Source organism: Canis lupus, chromosome 1 (assembly GCF_011100685.1).
Source record: "Canis lupus familiaris isolate Mischka breed German Shepherd chromosome 1, alternate assembly UU_Cfam_GSD_1.0, whole genome shotgun sequence".
NCBI lineage: Eukaryota > Metazoa > Chordata > Mammalia > Carnivora > Canidae > Canis > Canis lupus.
Window position 1 is genome coordinate 14,417,143 of NC_049222.1, and position 14,516 is coordinate 14,431,658.

Below are 14,516 nucleotides of genomic sequence, written 5' to 3' on the forward strand. Positions count from 1 at the left end.
GAATACACAGTTAAACATGTAAGTCCAAAGACAATGTACATAATCATTTTTCAGGTATTTAACTAAATTTCCGTATAAATTGGGCTGTCTTTAAATCTTAAGTCACAGCAAACGGCCTCATGAATTTAAATGATCCCAAATGGTTTTCTGAGCATTGTTAAGGACTAATCTAGCTAATTAGAGATGGTCTCTCCCTTTTTTGCTTTGGCTTTCAAAAGTATGAAGTCTCACAAAACAAAAACCCCATTATGAACAACAGAACAACAACAAAGTCACATGCTTTTTAAAGCAACCTATTCATACCCTCAAATTTCTAAAAATGATTAAAGCTTTTTACCACAGTGGATATTTTCCTCCTGCTGGTTTTAGATATCACAAATGATTCTTCATTTAAGGAAGGCTCAATTTAGTCACTTGATAACTGAGCCTATCTGAAAAAGGGCAAATTCCTCCATCCAGGCCACCAACTCACCCTATCTGACAGGAAGGGGAGGCTGCAAAATAGCCCAAGTGTACAGATGTACTCCTAACAATTCTGACAAAGAGGCCAAGTATGCACTATTAGCCTAATAGCCCCAGGATTATTATTTAGTACATCCTACAGAATCAAGCATAGCATGTGAAATCAAACACACTGAAAGCTATTCTATTCTGGACAAGGCATCAACATTCTCTCATTTAACCTTCATTAAGAACTCTGGGCAATTATTTCCATTTTTTTTTTCTTTTTCATGAGGAAAATGCAGATTAGAATAGTACTACTGCCTCAGATTAGAACTGGTGGTAGAGTCACTATACACTACATTTTATAGGACTTCAAAACAAGTGCACAGTAAAGACTGACTTTAATTGTACAAGATGCAGCAGCATTACTGCCAAAGCTCCCTAAGACATGGCCTGATACTCTAACACAGAAGCTAAGGTCTGGGAAAGAGCTATACACGGCCCAGGAAGAGGCCACACATGGCTGAAATGCTGTGGTCTAAGGCTCTCTATAGATCTTTGTGGCCCAAGAAAAATCATTATTAATACTTCCCACTAGCATGGTGTTTAAAACCAAGATGTTACCAATCAGATGTCTTTATCATGTGTAAAGAATGATATCCTCATTCAACATACACTTTTTGAGATCTCATTTCCAGAACGGTAGGGTAAGGATCTCTGACACTCTACTCCTGCATAAAAGGAACAAGAATCCTGAAAAAACTGTCAAAATTGCCTCTTCAGAAGTCTGGAAATTAACTAAAGGCTTACAGGAATCGGAGTGTTTATTCTAGAAAAGCCTTTGAATCTCTTAAGAATAGTGAGTGCTGTGGCATTTTACTTTGCCCTAATTCCAGTGTACTTTTCTCCAGCTCAGAAGTAGCTTTACAAATGAAAACTTTTACACCTACAGTAGCCATATAAATGAGCAACCTAGCAGCCACTAGAAGAAGCATGGGTTTGGGGCTATCTAAAAGCCCTATCCCCAAAGAAATCTCCCTGTTGGTCTAGTAGTTTTGAGCTCATTCTATGTTAATAGCTGCTTACCACAGGGCATTTGTCACAATCAATCAGCAGCAAATGCTTAACAACCTGGCCACCTGAGGCAGCATTACCAGTTGGGGCTAATAAGCTGACTAAAAAAACCGTAAAAGAAAAAAAACCTAAAGAATGAGATGTCCACAGGGAGCTCCCCCCCCCCCCCCCCCCCCACAGGGAGCTTTGAAAAGCTTTCACACATTCCTGAAAATCTAGAGGCCATGCTTATGTCTAGGGCTGTATGTAAGCCTGGGAAAGACCTGAGAAAGCCTGCACTCTCAATTTTGGCTGACTCTGAGCTTCTCTTTAAGGAGGAACTGAAGACACAATACATGCAGAAAACAAAGGGCAAAATGGCAGATGTGAATCCTACATTATCCGTAATTACAGTAAAATCAAATGGATTAAACACTCTGCTCAAATGGCAGAAATGGGCAGAATGGCTAAAAAGCCATAATACAACCACATGCTGTCTGTAAGAGATACGTTTTAGATTCAAAGACACGTATAGGCTTAAAGTAAAAGAACAAAAAAAAGAAGTATCCTGCAAATAATACCCAAGAGAGAGCTAGAGTGGTTACATTATTCTCAGATAAAATAGACTTTAAGGCAAAAACTGTTATTAGAGACAAAGAAAAAGGATATTTTAATAATGATAAAAGGATTGATACATCAGGAAGATATATAAATTATAAATATGTACCTCTAGCAACACACACACTTTCAATCTTTCTATACTGAACTCCATTTTACCATGATTGTTTTCTTTCCACTTAATTTCATATGCAGGGAAATAAGCTTTAAAAAAATCAACATTGCTAGGAAATGCCAAGTCAGTGGTCCATAAGACACCCTTTATACCAGTTAAATTTAAAATCAATAATGACATTTATGGGAACAAAAATTACTTATGTTTGACTGCTTTTAAGAGACAACACACATTTTCCTCTGCCACCCCCATATCCCTTCCAGAGAGCAAACCTCTGTCTTTTTCTTCTTCACTTTCAAAGCTTTCTCTTCCATCATGTCGTGGGCTAGAGGGAGAACTGTAACTCTCTGAAGAGGTTTCCCCACATGTGTCATGTCCAGATCCAATGTCCAAATTCACATCTAAAAATAAAAATTCTATCTTTTAAAAATCACGTTAAGTAGTTAAATTAATTTCTTAATTGAACCATTAGAAGTAGTTATAGCTGTAAAATTTGTTTTCTTTTTCAGTTTTTCTAAAAGCACCTAAAAGGCTTGTCCTTGACCTAGGAAAAATTCAGTATTAAAACAGTTTTAATTGAAAATAATTGAATAATAAATACACTCTTAAAATAAAGGCAGAGGAACAAGTCAATCTTACTTTAAAAAATCAGAGTTAAGGTTCTTTGTAGGGCCTGCTCAATAACAGCACATTGAGCCATTTTCTAACCCTAGATATCTTAAATTCTCAGAGCTTGTTGGAAAATTCACTCTTTAATAGAGCTTAAGAATGGAACCATCAAAAATGCTTATTCAATTAAATCACTATGCCTGAGTATTTAAAAAAAGTTAAATACTTCCCGTCTAGTAGACTGAGTAGCCCCTTGAGTTCTGCCCAGAAGCCAAGCCTGCAACAAGGTGGGGTAGGGGGTGTCATACAGAACCTGCCATGACCAATTGGCTTTATGTGTTTTGAGCACAGAGAAAAGATTATCGGTATACCTAGTACTGGACATTCCTACACTGGCCCACACTTAGATAACTGTTTTATTCATTTCTGTAAACCCAGGAGCTAACATAGCTTCTGTCTTGCAGCAAGCACTGAACACATGTTTAGTATATAAGTCCTCATATAAGGAATTCTAGAGGGATTCTAGTACTATATAGATGAGTGAACCATTTCTACGCCAATCTGGTAGAAGCAACAAAAGGTAATCACTTGGACAAAATACATGTTAGAAAAAAAGATGTGCTTTGTGTAATGAATATGCTAGCTGACTAATCTGTGTCTTTTGAATATATTAAATTTATAACAGTGTTAGTACTGTTACGCATGACCTTGCCTAGCCCAAGGACTCAAATGGTGAGGAGATACTAAAGAAAAAAGTCCTCAAGAATGCAGATGTTACTAATTGCCTTTGGGTAATAAAATGCCAAACTGCCAAAGGAAAACTGCATAAAATCTCATGGGACCGTAAAAACAAAAACAAAAACAAAAACATGGCAGAGGAGTTACTTGGGCAAGTAATAATTTTACAGAAAAGTAATCTGGAGTATATTTATACGCGGTAATGGGTTTTGCATTACCAGTCACAACACGACTAGGGAAAGGGATGCAAGTCACCAGTAATGGTGATCTGAAGACCATTTAATGTGTCACAGTGGCCAAACAGTCTGGCATTAAACTGGACTAATGAAAACTAAACCTATAAGAACCGTGGCAGCAATTTCTCCAAATGACAATTTATAGAATGATTTACTCTAGATAATGAAGCTAGTAAGTATTCTAATCTCCAAATTATCAAATAAATAATTTGCAGTTTTCAAATATCTAAATCCATAAATCTAAATCTATACTAAACATAATTCCCTTTTTAATGATCCAGCAGGTGCAGTTTCTTTGGAATTTTTCTCATCAGAAATTATGTGATTGGGCAGCCAGGGTGGCTCAGCAGTTTAGCGCTGCCTTCAGCCCAGGCAGGACGTGATCCTAGAGACCCAGGATTGAGTCCCACGTCGGGTTCCCTGCATGGAGCCTGCTTCTCCTTCTGCCTATGTCTCTGCCTGTGTGTTTGTGTGTGTGTGTGTGTGTGTGTGTGTGTATGTATCTCATGAATAAATAAATAAATATTTTAAAAAAAGAATAGGTGATGGTCTGGAATCAGGAAGTTTGGACAGGGAGGATGAAACAATTATGTCAAAGGATGGTCCACTCACTGTCCTTTCAAACAGAAGCATACACTTTGTTAGGTCTCAAAGGGTAAAAGGTTTTGCACATTATGAAGAGGACAAAACGCAGAAACTTACAATATTAGCCACTATTCTAACAATGAAATCCTGGTTATGAGAATGTATGAACAAACAGAAGAAAGGTGGACTAAAGAACCATGTAGGTACATCACATGATAGGACCACAGTGGGTTATTAAAGGAAGCTGGAGATTTTTAAGCCTCTGAAATCTCTTAAAAGAATTACTAAAAAAAAAAAAAAAAAAAAAAAAAGAATTACTGAGAGGTCAACTATCTCATGGGCCCCCTAAGTTTTTGCTGCCATCATCTGCAGCACAAGAATGGGGTGGAGGAAACACAGGTGATACACTGGGACAAAGTTCTTAATGACGCAAATAAAGGAAAGCACGAGTCCTTTTAGTAGAGAGATTTAAAGCTGGAGGTGTTAAAAGCAAATATGCCACGAAGAATACAGATGATAAACAGGACTGCCTGGTTTCTGGGGAGGACACAACATGAAGGGGGAGATAGTAAGGGACTTCTCTTGTTCCCTTTTGTATCTTTAGAATATGGAATTCTAGAAATGTATTGTTATGCAAAATAGAAGTTAAACCTTAAGATTAAAAAAAAGTGATACTTCTCTTATTTACTGAAAGATACCGACAACATACACATTAGAAGGACCTGGTATTTTCAACTTCAAGACAGCGTCTACACTTTATGACACTCAGGACTTGTTCCATAAAGAAAAAAAAAATCTTTCATACATCTTGAGTTTACTGAACGCTTAGAAGTAATTCCTTCTTCATACCCTACTATCTCAAAGGGACATAAATAAACAGAGGTTTTTTTTTTAAATTGGAGTTGGCAACATCTGAGCTACATTTGACATCAATGGGATGTTTGATTAGTAGTCACAATTCATGACTGAGAATAAAGTTTATTTTAATAAAAAATCCTGAGATTGTATTTTCAGAATATTGGAAAATGAAGAGCCAAAGTTCTTCATAACCCACACAGTATATGTTTTCTTCTGTCTTTGACTAGGGAGAAGGAACTAAATTATTAAACACCTGTGTGCTCAGCAATGGGGAGATGCTGGTTCAGATGTAACCATACTTAATTTTTTCACTCTAGGGAGGGAGGTTTTGTCAATGAGAAAAATCAGGTTTCAGAGAGGCCACACATTTCCACAACTAGGTAAGTACAAGATTCAACCCCATAGGTGTGTGAGAGCAAAGTCCATAGAACAACTCTGTAAATGCAAAGCTGAAGAGGAAAGAACTGCATGCTTCTTCGGGGGGCAGCAGCTCCCAAATTAAATGACAGATGAGAGACGGAGCAACCTTTTGAGGGTGGGACTATTTGACAGAAATTTTGACTGGGAAATGACCCAATTTAGTAAGGGATCGAGGAGATCAACATGCGGGCAGTGTAGAAAATGCTCTGGAGGAAGAACAGACCAGGGAGATGTGCCGGAAGGAATTTCCAACCCTCTATTGACAGAGACCTTTCGTCATTCTTATTTTAGCTTTCCTCCTCCTTTTAGCTGCCACCACCACAGGAAACCTCAAAGATAGTTAAGTGTTACAATTAACTCATCAATGACGTGGTTTTTTTTTCCATGTCATTTTATTCCCCCAAAGACAGTTAATTCAGTGAGTTGGCCAGATGATTTTAAAGTCAAAATGCAACCATATTTCCTGTATCAATGTTCAATCTCTCTGAATAAATACCTGGTTTAAAAGCACACTTCATAAAAACTATATATATATTCTGGTTATTTATGTTGTATCACTCTGAATGTGCTAATACTTGGATAAAATTTAAATTTAAAAAGTCCTTCATTTGTGAGATCAGTGCAATCGACAAATGCATTAGGTACACTCATGAACAAAAAACCTTCTCCTAGAAATCTATGGGCTTTTCTTCTCTTTTATCTTTATTATTAATAGTAAACATGACAGAAAAGTTATCAATGAACCAGCAGAAAGGACATTTCTCAAATGAATACAAAACCAAGAAGAGCTCTTAAAAGTGGATAAATGAAAACTAATCAAATCTAATATAATAAAAATCTGGTGTCTGAATTCCCTTAAAGCTCCATAACCACCCCCACCCCCTCCAAAGAATCAGCACTAAAACATGAAACAAGATTCTAAAAAATGACTTTACACAAGAACAAGGACAGGCTTCCATGAGGGCAGAAAAGATCTGCCAGGTCCTGGACCTTTGCTCTGGAGCAGGGATCAGCTTGAGAAGCAACAAATGAGCAGCCGGCTGCTACCAGAGGAAGGAGAAGGTGGGTAGGTAGAACTGTGGCAAAGGAAAAGCTTGACCTCCCAGCTGAATCCCACTTCCTGAATTAACTCCATCAATACTCTGGAATGGTTTAATTCAGAAATTGCTATCTGCATCAGTGCAGGATCAAAGTATATCAGGATTTGACACAATAGTTCAATACCTACTGTGATAGGTATCATGCTAAGTATATGTATTTGATGGGGATTTCAAAGAAAAACTTTCTTACCTTTCACAGAACCACCAGGTGCATGCTGAGAAGTGGAGAGTCTAATACCATTTATTCTACTATTCAATCTGTTGTCAGTTTTCTTCATTTTCTCCCTAAACCAAAAGTATATACATTACCCAACACGTTTTATAAGGTTCTCTGGAGAACACAGTAAGTAGTGTAACTAAAATTCTCAATTTTTTATAATAAAAAAAAATTTAGCAAGGTATAATCTAAATGCAAGATTCATCCCTTTAGTGTACAGTTCTGAGAGTTCTGTGCCCCTCCAAACTGAATATATTTGGCAATAGCTTCATTTCAATCATCTGCATTTGTTGATTTTGAATTTTGAAGAATTAAGCCTAGAAGTAAAAATAGGAGGAAAACTAAAAGAAAAATACTCTATATAATATAAATTAGACATACCCATAGTCAAATCCTGCATTGTTGCATTCTTACCAATTTCTATTACTGGAAACATTAAATTGAACCTACTTTTCTATTTGTGGCTTTCCTTTCTTCTTATTTATTGATGATAAGCCTCGTTTTTCAGTTGAATGCTAATGGAAAGAATAAAGAGAAGACACACAGATGAAAACTAAACCATACTTGTGTAGTTAGTTACCCTTCTATTCTGAGATCAAACATTAAAGTGACACCTTGCCGGTTGTATATTCTAATAAATTCTGATTTCTAACCTATTTCCTGAAGCTACCTACCTGGATCACTAAAATTTGCACATTCTCTGCAAAATAATACTGATCTAAAAAAAAAATCTATTTTGTATTTTGCTTTTAAAATGGACCTGGATTCTTTCTTCTGACCACAAAATTAAACACAAGTGTTTTTGCTACAACTGGTATTTGCTACACCTTCAACAGTATTCTAACATTCAGGTTTTTAAAACTGCAAAAACAGTTTTGTCGACTTTAAGAAGGGAAGGTGTAGGCACTGAAGTAGAGAGAAGGTATAATCACATGGACTCTGAAAACAGGCCATTAAGTATGACCAAAGTGACATACAATTTCTCCAAGTATGCTTCAATGCTTTGGTTTTTAAGAAGGCATTGCAGTAAAGGTTAACATTTGGATCTGAGTGTTGGCCAGAAATAAAAATCAGGTTAATTTTCCAGAAAAAAGTTCTCTCCACAGCTGCAGTGGTAAGCATTCCCCTATATCTGTGGTGCTAAGGTACCTAACAATCACACTTGAGAGCATTCTGCACTTTGATTACGCCAACTCCTAAGAAAGCAAATATTTCCTAATTACATTCAGGAGTGTGGGGAAACTGCCCTAACGATCCATGAAGGAAGGTCGGTTTCAAAATTCACATCACGACAGCAAGATAGTGATGGAAATATGAATAATTATTTCAAATGCAAAAGAATTAGCAAAACAATTTAACTTATCCCTGGTTGGAATAAACACCATAGGATTCATATCAAAATGTACCAAATTTTTGAGCAAAATGTACCAAATTTTTGAGCAAATAAAAGGTATCTTTTTTAGGTCCCAAAAGAGCTCAGACCGTATTTCAGTTAAGTTTAAAGTCCAACACTTACACTATCTGACATACTAATGCACAGAGAACTTGACTCTTACAGAGCAGCAATGCACAAAGACAAAAACCAAAGCCTCAAATACCTGGTCAGCTAAGGCCACACAGTGCTCCGGGTGCTGAATGGTGGGACAGCTTTGCTTTCTCCAATCCACTATTCCATTCTGTTCAGAATATTGCATGGTGAGCCCATCCAATGGAGAACAACTTGTACCAATAGTGCTACAGAGAAAGTTTATAGGAGTATGAAAATCTATCCTCAATAAACAAACCCACTATATCATATAACGAAGAAGCTATAGCAACCCTTTTCTCAGTTTTTTTTTGTTTGTTTTTTTTTTTACAAAATGCCTAGTGAGATCTCTAAGGGAAAAAAAAGTATACTATGAGAATAAACTATTGCACAGCTATCTTATCTATTAATAATACCTATCTCTCAGGAAATTAGTAACAAATGCACGTTGTCTTCAGACTCTCTGCCACAGTCATCCCGTATCACTTACACCCAGTGTGTAGCCCCAGTTTTGCAAGGATCACTGACTAGTACTGTGTATATCTCAGGCATGTAAAAGGATAGGAGGACGTGACCAAAAACCGAAAAAAACAGACAACAGAAATAGACCCAAAAAGAATCCAGAGAAGGAAGGTACTGGGCAAAGCCTTTAAAATAACAGTGCTTAAACACATCACTGATGGGAAATTTTGGAAGAGTCCTGGAAAATATAAAAAAGAACCAAATTTAAGCTCTGGAACTGTAAAAGAAACAAATTAGGAACTCAATGGATGGAAACAGATGAACAAAATCAGTGAGGAGGAACTGTGGTCAGAAGAAACTAGACCAGAGCAGCGAGAGGAAGAAACCATGAGAGAACAGAGAAGTTTATGAGACACACGGGGCAAAGTGTAACATCCAGAGTAGTCCAGGTCTCAGAGGAGAAAACAAGAGAATCAAGCAGAAGCAACATCTGAAGAGAGAATGGCTTGGACTTCTCTAAACCCAAAAAGTATCAGGCTTTAGACTTGAGAAGAATTCATTCTAAGGCAGCTACAAACACATCCTAGGCAAAGTGCTGAAAACCAATGAGGAAATCTTAAAAAGCAATCAGTTTGAAAAGCACACCAACTTCCAAAGATCAACAGTAAGACTGAACAATGAATGCCAGCTGTCTTTTTTTTTATATATATAAATTTTATTTATTTATTCATGAGAGACACACAGAGAGAGAGGCAGAGACACAGGCAGAGGGAGAAACAGGCTCCATGCAGGGAGCCTGACATGGGACTTGATCCCAGGTCTCCAGGATCACGCCCTAGGCTGAAGACGGCGCTAAACCACTGAGCCACCGGGGCTGCCCGCCAGCTGTCTTTTTTTAGTCCCCGTATAAAAAAAGTAGAATCTGGGATAACACAGCTGATACGGGAGGTGACTCCAGGAAGCAGGCACGACGAGTGCACAGAATACATAGGAAAAGAGGAAACACCAATGTAAGGGTCCCTTACTGAGGGAGACCTCAGTACTGGATGGGACCTCCTACAATAATCATCTATCCAAAGGACAGGGAGCCAGAGCTCCCCCATTGGTTGGTTGAGTGCGGATTACTGGAGCAAACTGACTTGCATTTCTGGGGAGGGCCAATTAGGTCCCCAGAATCATCAGCCAGGGCTCTGAGGCAGAAGGCAGCACATCCTGCAGCTTAGGTAGGACAGGAGGAATGTGAGGGGAGGCAGAGGTGGGCCGAGAGGACATGAGGCAAGGGAGCAAATGCATTAAACAGGAAGACAGGAAAACCTGAGTTTCAGAGCTCACAAGAAGTAACTGCCAACGTAAGATCCTACATCCAGCAAAACTGAAGGCAAAATAAGCATTTTTTTCCAGGCAAAAATAAAAGTGATGGCGTTACGGGCAGGTATGACTTTGGAAATACTCAGTGTTCTTCAGCTAGAAGGAAAACAATCACAGAAGGATGCTAAGGCATGTGGGGAAGGAAGGGCACTGGAATGGTAAAATCTGACAAGTGAAGAGAGATTTCATGAGGTCGAAATACAGAGAGAACGACGACACGTAAATATGACATTTATAGTTGATACAGGGAGAACGTAAGGGGGGTGACAGTGATTAAAGGTCCTCATGGGGGAAGTGGTACGAGCACAACTGGTACGAGACTTTTAGTAAGTTAAAGATGTAAAATACAATCTCTAGGGTAACCACGAGAAGAAGGGAACACGATCTATAACAATCAAGGTTAAGAGAAGAGGAAAGCAGAATAAAAACCACCCCTAAAGCAAGAAAGGAGAGAAAAGGAAGGTAATACAGAAAAGGCCAAATAACAAGCCAATAGTAAAATGGCAGACTTGTAGCCAAAAGTATCAGTACTTAAAGCAAATGTGACACAGTCAATTAATTAAAAAATGCACAAAGACATTTACGTTTTAGAAATTAGATACGTACTTCACAAGGGGACTTTTCCCGGTATGTTTCTTGTGGATTATGGTGTGCTGTAACACATCTACAGTAGAGGAAAAAACAGTTCATTATACCAAATGCTTCTGCAAAAATCCAAAAGGATGATGCAACTAATTTATGTGACCATGACAGCATCAACAGACCGTGCAGAACACTTATAAGCATTTTTCACAGAAAATTCCTTAAAGAGGCAATTTTTCAAAGACACACAGGACCACTGAATTTTCTTAAATATCCTCTCAAATATGGTCCACCCAAGAGCAAATCGGTTTGGTCTAAAAATTATGGAATTTCGCTATGATGTGCCACTGCAAAACAAGAAGCTGCCATTTCAGGCTCTTTTTTTAACCATTAAAAAAATGAAGTGTCTCAAACATTCAAAAGATGTGCATCTATTAATGTAAGAAACGCCAATATACCATTTCAGATCTCTCTATTCAGCTTGACCCTTGAACAACATGGGTTTGAATTGTGAGGGTCCTCTCACAGATTTTTTTTCTGATGAGTAAGTACACTACTATAAACCTATTATTTTCTTTTCTTTAGCCTACTTTATTATAAGAATACAGTATAAAACACACCTAAAATACAAACTATGTGTTAATAGTGTACGTTTTTGGTAAGGCTTCTAGTCAAAGAGCAGGCTAGTTATAGTTTAGTTGTGGCAGAGTCGAAGTTCAACACGGATTTTCACCTGCATGGGGAGGGGGTCAGTGCCTCTAACCTGCATGTTGTTCAAGGGTTAACTATACTTGCCTCTTTTAATTAAGAAACAAAAATTAAAAAAAAAAAAAAAAAAAAAAGAAACAAAAATATATCACAGAAACAACTGAAGGCCTTCCTCCATTCCACTAACTCCCTCCCTCTACAGAGAGCTAAATTAGTTGTAATATTTCTAGTGTGTGTTTTTATGAAGACTTACAACAAACACCCAGGTATTTGCTATTACACACAAGGCTGCTGTGAGGATTTCAGTCTCCATCCCCTGGGCACACAGACAACAATTTTCATAGCAGCAGAACTGCCGGGCAGTAGCATAAAATTAATTACTTCCAACCTCACTACATAGTGTCAAATTTCTGTCCAAATGAGTTGTACCAATTTATATTCCCATCTGCAGTGGATCACAGTTCCCATTACTTCATATCCTTGGTAATGTCAGACTTGAAAACGCTTGGCCAATCTGAAATGACATCTTACTGTTTTTAGAGTGTGCATTTTTTGGACTACTTGTGAGGCTAAACACTATTTAATAGCCATTCAAACTTCTTCTTTGAACTATCTTTATCTTTTGTCCATATTTCCAATCAGACTGATGTCCTCATTGAACTTTCGGAAGAATATTTCTACTGTCTGGATGTAGTCTTTCTTCAACTGTGGATATCCTGTAAATGTCTTCTAACTGTCTGGTTTTTGGGCCTCGTGTTCAGTTAATGTAGATTAGAAAGATCTCCACAGTCATGCATGCTCTGTTTCGTCAAAAAAAGCCTTCTTGTCCCAGATTATTAACATTTCAAAATTCGCTTTTACAATTTACTATTACATGAAGTTTATATGCTACATATATTTTGTTATTCACTTGAAATTTCTGTGCATGATTTAAGTAGAGATTTAATTATAAAGTCTTTTTTTCAACTGGAAAGCCAGCCAACATCATTTACTGACTAATCTATTTTTCCTCATTTACTTATAATGCCAGCCCTCACACTCCGAGTTCCCAGATGTCTGTTCCTCAGCTCCTTCACCTGTCTTGACAGTCTGTTGGCCTCTCCCTGTGACCCAATCAGGCAGAATGGCCTGTTCCCATGAATATACATTTACCTTCTTCTTGACTTGAAGCTTCTGAACTGTCTTCTTTTAAGTGTTCTAATATTTTAGAAGTCTTCAGAGAGGATTGTAAGTTATCTGCAGGAAGCATTCATTATTATTAACTTTTTAGGAAAAATGTAACAAACAGAGCACACAGAATGATTAGGATTCCTTTTCTCCCAAAAAGAGGAGAGTGGAAAACTACGTGGGAAAGAGAACTTTTCTACTAGTTAGGCCCTTTAAGAAACCAAAGTGACATAGCACAAAACACAGGACTGGGAGTGGGGACGCTGAGTCACGGAGCCTGCTCTTTCTGTAAGAACTACAGGCTGGAGCAAGGTGTCTCGCCTCTGCCAGCCCCCCACGTGCTCATGTGCAAAATGAGAAGCAGCACTGGATTAGTGCTTCCCAAACATCGGTGTGTGGGGAGGTTTTCAAATTTCTAGTGTGTTGTGAACTATTACTTTTATAAAATATGATCATGTGTGGCAATGTCAAACTGCTACACACTCTCAGTGTCTACTATCAGTTTCTATTCTCCTATTACAGAGCAGTGACAAGCAATTTGTGGACCAGCACTGACCCACCAAACACATCCTGAAAGCTCTGAATAACTTCTCTGTTACTATCCAGACTGGTGGGATTCCAGAGTTTAATGCTGAAGTCATTCAGAAGTTTAACATTTGTTTTCTCAATTGTCAGAATATAGACTAACACTCTCTATCTTAGGGAGAAAAAGGGTAGAGCTGTCGATTTTTTTAGAAAGTGCAAATGAACTTCGACAACAATGTGTTCTTTGGTGAAACAGTGCGGACATCCTGGCCAGATTTTCCCCAATCTCAAAACATGCACTTTTAATACATTCAATTTCACAACAATCTGATTATCTTCAAATCTATTAGCTTCTTTAGCACTACTCATAATTTAAATACTGTAAAAGCTCTCGTGATGAGTTTTCTATTATTTATATATGCACTACTCACTTGGGCTAGTTTCCCTGGGCAGCCTGTTAAAATCTGAATTTGAAGTTTAACTTTGGTGTTTCGATGCTTTTTTAGAATTAAACATATGCTATTTAATGATATTCCTTCAAAAGTGCCCATACTCCGTTCCAGCAAAAGCACTGACTGTTAAATCTATACAGTTGTAGGATTAGAATTCTCCTTAAAAAAAAAGAAAAAAAAACCCAAACAAACAACAAAAAAGCTACTACTACCACTAAGACATAAATTTAACCATGGAGTTGCTCATTTTGTCTTATCAACTTGTCATCAAAAGTCTTAATTCTAATTGCTACTTGTTTAAAATATTTAAGGAGCGTGCATGTACATGCACACACACCCTATTAGAGAAACATGACCAAGTTAATCCATGTTATAATATCCAATCATCTTACTTTTTTAAATCTCTTTTTCTTCCACTTAAAAATGAGGAAATACCCATTTTCTTTCCCCTTTAGGTACAAGAAAAATATGAGTTTGCTGAAAACCGAAGATTAAAAAAAATAAATAGCCACTTGCCAGAGTGGCTGTGCTGGAAGTCAGCACATTCTCCTAAAAAGCCCCCATTTGTGTTTCTGGCCAAGTATTTGTTTAAAAAGGCAGTTGAAAAAGTTGTGCCTAAAACGAAACACAAGGCCAACTATAATAAAGGATGAGACATAGGGGCGAATCCAACCTACAGGAATAGAAGAAAATAATTGGGGAAATCTTCGGGAAGCAGTATTTCAGTTGGGTCT

General features: G+C 37.6%; 1 protein-coding gene across 1 annotated transcript in view; it reads right to left on the bottom strand.

Annotated features, from left to right (window-relative positions):
• Nucleotides 1-14,516, bottom strand: part of ZCCHC2 (zinc finger CCHC-type containing 2) — a 58,272-nt gene that overhangs the window by 6,229 nt on the left and 37,527 nt on the right. Inside the window, 6 exon segments of the mRNA XM_038525862.1 lie at nt 2,503-2,631; nt 6,967-7,061; nt 7,444-7,508; nt 8,592-8,727; nt 10,955-11,012; nt 12,791-12,874. Coding sequence (XP_038381790.1) covers nt 2,503-2,631; nt 6,967-7,061; nt 7,444-7,508; nt 8,592-8,727; nt 10,955-11,012; nt 12,791-12,874 — 567 coding nt within the window.